This window comes from Rhagoletis zephyria, unplaced genomic scaffold (genome assembly GCF_001687245.7).
Source record: "Rhagoletis zephyria isolate East Lansing unplaced genomic scaffold, Rhagoletis_zephyria_1.1 Rzeph_scaffold_02350, whole genome shotgun sequence".
Taxonomy (NCBI): Eukaryota; Metazoa; Arthropoda; class Insecta; order Diptera; family Tephritidae; genus Rhagoletis; species Rhagoletis zephyria.
Window position 1 is genome coordinate 9,629 of NW_016159434.1, and position 7,655 is coordinate 17,283.

General features: G+C 43.5%; 2 protein-coding genes across 2 annotated transcripts; both read right to left on the reverse strand.

Annotated features, from left to right (window-relative positions):
• Positions 1-2,235: 2,235 nt before the first annotated feature.
• On the reverse strand, positions 2,236-4,455 carry LOC108366633 (uncharacterized). The gene is made up of 2 exons (XM_017621085.1): positions 3,731-4,455; positions 2,236-3,535 (listed from the first exon to the last, which is right to left on the reverse strand). The coding sequence occupies exons 1-2, from the start codon at positions 4,453-4,455 to the stop codon at positions 2,236-2,238; spliced, it is 2,025 nt and encodes a 674-aa protein (XP_017476574.1).
• A 244-nt stretch (positions 4,456-4,699) lies between these two features.
• On the reverse strand, positions 4,700-5,641 carry LOC108366634 (uncharacterized). The gene has a single exon (XM_017621087.1). The coding sequence runs from the start codon at positions 5,639-5,641 to the stop codon at positions 4,700-4,702; it is 942 nt and encodes a 313-aa protein (XP_017476576.1).
• Between the last annotated feature and the right edge of the window lie 2,014 nt (positions 5,642-7,655).

Here is a 7,655-nt window from a genome sequence, read left to right on the forward strand (position 1 = left end):
AGAAAATCCAATCCAGGACCCGCTGCGCTAATCGGTGGAGCATTCGAGTCTTCAAATGATGAGTTCCCCTTATCCTTTCTTAGTTTAACATTCAATTAAAAATGTATTAAATTTTTTTCAGAAAAGTTCATCAATGAGAATGGCGGCGATGAAGCGGAATATATAGCTGCATCGATGTCGCTTTTCCAATTTGCCAATAACCGCAAGTAATTGAAAGCACGCAACAAGATGTAATAATTAACTTTTTTATGCTTAATTTGTATGTGTTATTGTGAATTTGTATGCTAAAATGTCTATTCCCTATTTATATTTTCGCCACAGTAGATGAGTCCGCTGAAAATTCGCATTTCGTTTAGTTTCTAGATGTTAAGCAATCTATGTATGAGTTTTTAATGAAATATCTTTAAATAAAGTGTTATAAAAATGTTTATAAAAAGCTTTCTTTTGAAAATTTTTAGTAAGTTTATATTCATACGCTTATAAAAAACTTTTTTTGAACCTTTATTATAAGTTTACACTTTTACGCTTATAAAAAGCTTTCTTTTGAACATTTATTACAAGTTTATATTTCTACGCTTATAACCAATGTTCCTTTTCGATTATATTACGCTTACTTTCAAGCGTTTTATAAACAAAAAATCAACGTTTTGTAAGCTTAATGTTTATAATTGAAAACTTAAAAAAAACTTTCTTTAAGTTTATTTTTTTTGTTGGGAACTCAAACTCACACACACATTCTCATTTTCAATCTCAAACAACAACAATTGTGAACAATTTAATTTTTTTATTTTCAATTTTATATGATTTTAAAATGTTGGCAAACGTCAGAACAAAATCATGGCCGACGAATTGAGAGAATGAATTTACCTTGTAATGTTTTTATCATGGATAATACTCTAAAACGCCAGAGTACTTGTTTTCAACAATATTTTAGTATAAAAATAAAGTACACAGGCCAACAAAAATGAAAAAAAATGTTGGTGCGACAAATGTTAAAGCTATTTTTGATAGACTTTTTTGTGCTAATTACGAATCCGTAAGTACAAAGGATCCAACACGTACAGGTTTTGAGAAAATCGAGGTCAAAGTGTCAAAAAATCGGGCTTTTGCAATATTTGAGAAGCTCTAGCAAAGAGTAAAAAGGTGATAGAACCTTTCACTTAGGCTTAGATTAAAGCAAGAACCCTCGACTACTATCCTTGAAAATACCATTCCTGCACATTGAATTTATGGTCACTTATAGTCATTTATTGAGCAGTAAAATTTGATTTTTGGCGAAGTTTGAGTCCCTGCCGCCATTAAACAAAAGGTGATAGAACCTTCCNACTGAACAGCACAAACTGATTTTGGCAGCAATTTTTTTTTTTCAATAGCACAATTTGCCAGCATATTTTTATTGTTCAAGAAATGACTATAAATGGCCATCAAGTAAAGGTGCAGGGATGGTATTTTCAGGGACAGTAGCCTAGGGTTCTAGCTTTAAGTTAAGCCTAAGTGGAAGGTTCTACCACAATTTTACTCTTTGCTCGAGCTTCTCAAATATTGAAAAAAACCCGATTTTTTGACACTTTGACCACGATTTTCTCAAAATCTGTACGTGATGGAATCTTTATAATTACGGATTCGTAATCAGCTCAAAAACAGATTTAACATTCGCCGCACCTGTTGCCCTGTGGTATAGTTCATAAAAACAAAAATGTCATTCATTTTAACTTGCTTGTACACATAATTGTACACAGGAGCCAATAAATTATTTTATATTTATTACATTTTTAAATAGCAATAATTGTTGCGGCGGATTTCGCGGGAGAATAGTCTTTGTTCCAAAATCAAAGGCGTTTGATTAATATTCAATTCAATTGTCTTTATTCACAGCGTTAGTAAAAAGCTACAAAAAACTAAGCGGGTGAACTTCGCGGAGATTGCGGAGAAACGATGCTTAGCGAGAGGTGTTAACAACGAGTGAGTATAAAAAGATGAGCAAAGAACGTACAAGCAAGAAGTGCATAACGATAAGAAAATGTGAAAGTGGTTTACCCATAGGCGCTACAATGCTGACATTAACCCTATTGTGATCATTTACAACTAAATCTTAAGCATAATGCATACTTTAACTCAACATACCGCCGCCCTTGAACTATCTTGATACGTTCAATATAAAAATTACAAATGCATAAAAAAAAGATTGATACTGGCAAATATTTCAAATTACATTTATAGATAAGTTACTATATACTAGACTTCTTCATGAAATATATCACCTTTTGTTGGTAAGAGGCAGAGTTTAACTATGGGCCGAACTAGTTCGCCTTGCGGTGTCTTTAACGGAACCACTCTTACGCGCCCATCAGCACCAGTACGGCATTTAGTAACTCTTGCCAGCGTCCACTTTGTCGGAGGAGTAGGCTCGTTGCAGACCGCAACCACATCACCTTCTTCGATGTTGCGCGAAGTGCGAAACCACTTGGTGCGGCGCAGTTGACTGACGAGATACTCGTCTCTCCAACGGCGCCAGAAATGTCGCCTCATGGCAGAAATAGCTTGCCACCGCTGGCGCAGATCTCCACAGAACCCTTGACCCTGAGGTTCTGGGATTGACTTCAGTGGTTCACCAATAATAAAATGACCAGGGGTTAAGACCTCTAAGTCATCAGCAGCTGCAGAGTTGTCACAGAGCGGTCGGGAGTGCACGCAGGCCTCTACTTCTGTCAGCAGCGTGTTGAACTCTTCATAGGACAATAGAGTTGGCCCCAGTACACGTTTCAGGTGATACTTAATGCGCTTGATGCCTGTTTCCCAGTATCCACCCATATGAGGTGCAGACGGGGGGTTGAAAGGCCACTCGATATTTGAGTCGGCGAAGAACGTACGTAACTTAGCATCTGCCATGCACCGCTGGAATCCAATTCGAAGTTCTTTCTCAGCGCCAACGAAATTCGTGCCGTTGTCAGACGACATGACTTTGAAGTAGCCCCGGCGGTTTATGAATCTTTTGAATGCATTCAGAAACGCTGGTGTTGACAGGTCTCCAACAAATTCCAAGTGCATGGCGCCAGTGCACATGCGAACAAATGAGCAAATGTAACCCTTGGTCGCCTTCGCTCCTCTACCACGGGCGAACTTATATAAGTAAGGCCCAGCGAAGTCAACAGCGTTGCGGGTAAAGCAACGAGCGTGGGTAGTGCGAGCTGCAGGTAAATCGCCCATAGATTGTGTGGCGAGATTGCGGTTTAAACGAGTGTATTTCACGCACTTATGATATATACTGCGTATAAGACTGCGAGCACCAATAAGCCAATATCGGCATTGCAAGACGGTCTGCATAATTCGGGGTCCAGAGTGTAACGTAAACTCGTGAATATCGTGGACGATTAATTTTGCAAGCGGAGAGTTTTCTGGTAAGATGACGGGGTGCTTTACATCAGGAGTAACTGCAGCATGCTTCAAGCGACCTCCAACACGCAAGACGTTTTTCTCATCGAGGTATGGCTGCAAACGCAAAAGACTGCTGCGAGGCGGAACTGGCCTTTTTGCGCTGCAAAGAGAGATTTTGTTAGAGAAATAGAACAATTGGGTATACCTGATCAGGCGCAGCTCAGCTTCTGATTACTCTTGACAACTCGGAGGACCAAATCGCCTAGCAGCATTGAGTGGGGTATTCGCTCGAGCGTTGACAAAAAACGTTAGTACGTAAACGATGAAATGGCGCAGTTTGGAATACGACGAATACTTCAGCATTATAGGCCAGTGCTCGTTTGAGCCCGTCATATGAGCAACGACTTTGCTTCGAACGCCTATCTCGGTTGTGTGCTTTTTAGAGGAGGTTAGTTTCCAGAACTGGTCATCGCTCCTCAAGAATTCGGGGCCCGACCACCACAGTTGTTGACGTTGCAGCTCAGAGGGAGTTATACCCCTAGAGGCACAATCGGATGGATTCAGTTCCGAGCGGCCATGGTTCCAACATTCAGGAGGAGGAATTTCCTGGATGTCAGCGACCCGATTGGCGATGAACGTCATCCATTTGCTAGGATGCGCTTGTATCCATGCCAACGTGATTGTGGAGTCCGTCCAAGCATACAGCGGATAGCGGAGATCGTCCCAACTGTGTAACACGCTTTGCACCAACTTAGCAGCGAGATGCGCAGCGCATAGTTCTAGACGGGGCAGCGTTGTTGTTTTGAGCGGCGCAACTTTGGTCTTCGACCAACAGCAACAGTGACCCGGCCGTCGGGTTGCAAGGTGCGTGCATACATAACGGCGACGTAAGCTCGTTCCGTCAGCAAAGATATGCAGCTCGGTGAACGAACCAGTTGTGCCTGAGCCAATCCAGCGAGTTACCTGCAAGTTCGAAAGAAGTTGCAGCTCTGAACGATGTTCCAACCACTTCATTGCAATAGAGTCAGGAATTACGTCATCCCAACCAACATTGTTACGCCAAATCTCCTGGAACCACATCTTCGATCTTATCGTCGCTGGAGCGAGCAGTCCCAGAGGATCAAAAGCGTGCTAGCATCAGATGAAAACGTTCTCTTCGTTAAAATAGCGGGTGGCTTCTTCAAATTAACCACGAACGTTAGGTAATCCTCTGCTGTATTCCACACTAGACCCAAAGCGTGGACATCCTCACCGTCGGCTAGGTAATGAGATATGGTTTTTGATGCATTTGAAATATTTTCGCAAAGTTCCGTACAATTGATGCCTACTTTCGAAACTCGAAGCCACCTTCTTTCAGGATTTCTGAGATGTTTTGCTGTAAAAGTAGCAACTCTTCTTTGGACGATGTACCAGTGATGAGATCGTCCATGTAAAAGTCTTTGTGGATTGCAGCAGAAGCTTTATCACAAATATGCGAATATTTAGCGGTTTGCTGTAGCGATCTAACAGCTAGATGAGACGCGGCTGCCACGCCGTAAGTTACGCGCAGCATACGATAGTCTTGTATGGGTAAAGTCGGATCTCGACGCCATACAATTCGCTGTAGATCAATATGCTCCGGTGCTACGCATATTTGGCGGTACATTTTCGCAATGTCCGAGGCCACTGCATGGCGATGCGTTCTAAAACGCGTTAAAATCGAAAATAAATCCTGCTGTAGTTGAGGACCGACAAATAATGCGTCGTTCAGCGAATTTCCGGTGGCGGTTTTAGCTGACGCGTTGAAAACGACCCTCATCTTAGTGGTAACGCTCGAATCCTTTACAACAGGATGATGCGGCATGTAAAACATTTGATTCGTTGATTCCGGTGCAAGCTCCATATGATTCATGTCGAGAAGTTCCTGCATGAACTCATTGTAGCGTAGTCGTAGGTCGTCGTCTCGAGCAAGTCGTCTCTCGATACGTAGTAGGCTTCGGACAGCATAACTTCGTGAATCTCCCAGAAGTACGTCGGGTTTCAGCGGCAGTTCAACTACAAAGCGACCGTCAGGTGCTCTTCGGTGCGTTGTTTCGAAGAGTTCTTCGCAGTGACGCTCTTCATACGTGAGGTGGGTCTTTTGCGGCGCTTCTTCTAACTCCCACAGTCTAGTACGAGCCCTATCCAACTGCACATCGCAATGCAGCGACTGTAGACGAGGTGCAGCAGGTTCTAATCCATCGACATTTCCAAATAGCGTCCAACCAAAAACAGTTCGTTGAGTCATCGGCGTGCCAGGTGGACCCTTACGTACTTCTGCGTAGAGGAGCTATTGTATGACGTCCATGCCAACCAGAATGTCGATACGTCCGGATTTCATGAACTGCGGAACGGCTAAGAATAAGCCTTGCACCTGCGGCCACGCTGAAACTGCCAAGGTCTGTGTGGGCAAGTCACTTGTAATCTTGGGTAAGATTAACTCGTTGACAGGGAAGCATTCATCTAAACAATAAGACGGCAATGAAAGCAATACCTCACCTCTAGAGCGGCCTCCTTGCGATGAACCGATGCCAGTAACGAATACTGCGGACGCTTTTCGTGGTAGTCCTAGACGTTGTACACATGCCTCAGTCACGAAGGAAGCATGTGAGCCGGAATCAAATAGCAAGCGAGCGGTTTGCCAATGACCAGAATAATCGCGGACTTTGACTAAGCCGGTAGCCAATAGCACAGTTCTATCTTTTGGACGCGGCGGGTTGGAGTTAGCATTCAAATACGAGAATGTACATGCGGCGGCGGAGCCCGTGGACGAGGCAATAGCAGATGAAGTGTTCGCGTTTGATTGTAGTGCAGCTTTCGCGGCGAGAGGGGATGGCGTGACAGGAGGCGCGTTGTTGGCGAAATGAGCGGTGGTTGTGACGTTAGCTGTAGAAGAGGGATTATGCAGCAGCGTGTGATGACGTTGCTGGCAGATCCTGCATGCAGAGGAGCTATTACATTTCGCCTGGTAATGACCGGAGCTTAAGCAGTTCGTACACACGCGCGCTTCTCTCACAAACTTCGATTTTGCGTTTGAGTCCAGGTTGCGAAACTTATCACAACTATATATTTTGTGAGGACCTTTACAATAGGTACAACATGAGCTGTTTTGTTCCTACCCTGCGTGAAACACATTCGTGGACTTGCTTACGGAAGTGGTTTTACCGTTGGTTGGTGGTGATGCTGACGACGAAAGCATAGCCAGAGAACGGCACCTGACTTACAAAAACGTGGACAGCTGCTCGAACGACGGAGGCTCATCACTGACGAGTGATAGCTCCCACTGTTTTCGCGTCTAGAATGCTAACTTGTTCACTACTTCGTGTACCAACCAATCGTCCCAAAACTCTACTGGTCAACCTAAAGCCTTAAGTTCGCGTATGTGTTGTTGAAATGCGTCGATTACAATTTTTATTGCGTCAGCAGTATCACTAGTAGCCTTTTTAACATCGGCCATAGCTCTGAGATGCCCTTCCACTATTACCCGCATGGCCTTATAGCGCGATTTCAAAAGGTCCCAAGCTTCATCGTAATTAGCGTCACATATTTTGAAGCCACTTATAATTTTTAACGCGTCGCGTTTCAAACAACTACGGAGATAGTGCAGCTTTTTTCCGTGCGACAATGCGGCATTACTATCCACCAGCGAAGAAAATGCTTCGAAAAAACCAATCCATTCCGTGGAGTCACCGGAGAATGTGGGCAGCTCCATTTAGTGCAGACGTATCGATGCAGACACAGGCATTTGAGCGGGCAAGGGGTGTGGTTCGGTACAACACTTCTGTATGCGATTAAAATTGGCTAAAGCGGTAGAATACCATGTCTCGGCTTGAATTCGCACATTTTCTTCGACATCTATATTGTCACTTCCGCACGAGAGTTCTACCGCGTCATGAGCGGTATTGAAACGAACCTACTGTTCGTTAAGGAGTTGCAGATAACTTTTAACACTTTCTGCGTCCATTAAAATGCTTCGTCAGTGGTCTTACCCATATATCGCTTGATGGCATTGAGCGCAGAATAGCGCGTTTTAACGGAGTTCGACATTTTTTATCGTTTTGATTTTGACGAGTCGCTCGTATATCCCAAATTTAATATTTGGCACTTACAAAGGGCGATTGAAGGACGTGATAGGTTTATGGAGGTTCTTAAGGTTAAATGAAGGACGACCGCACCAATGTAACAAACGAGCTAATGCGCTGAAGTAGGCTCTATTTTTTCAAATGCACGCACGGGAATTTTAGCTTTAACGCAACTTGCCG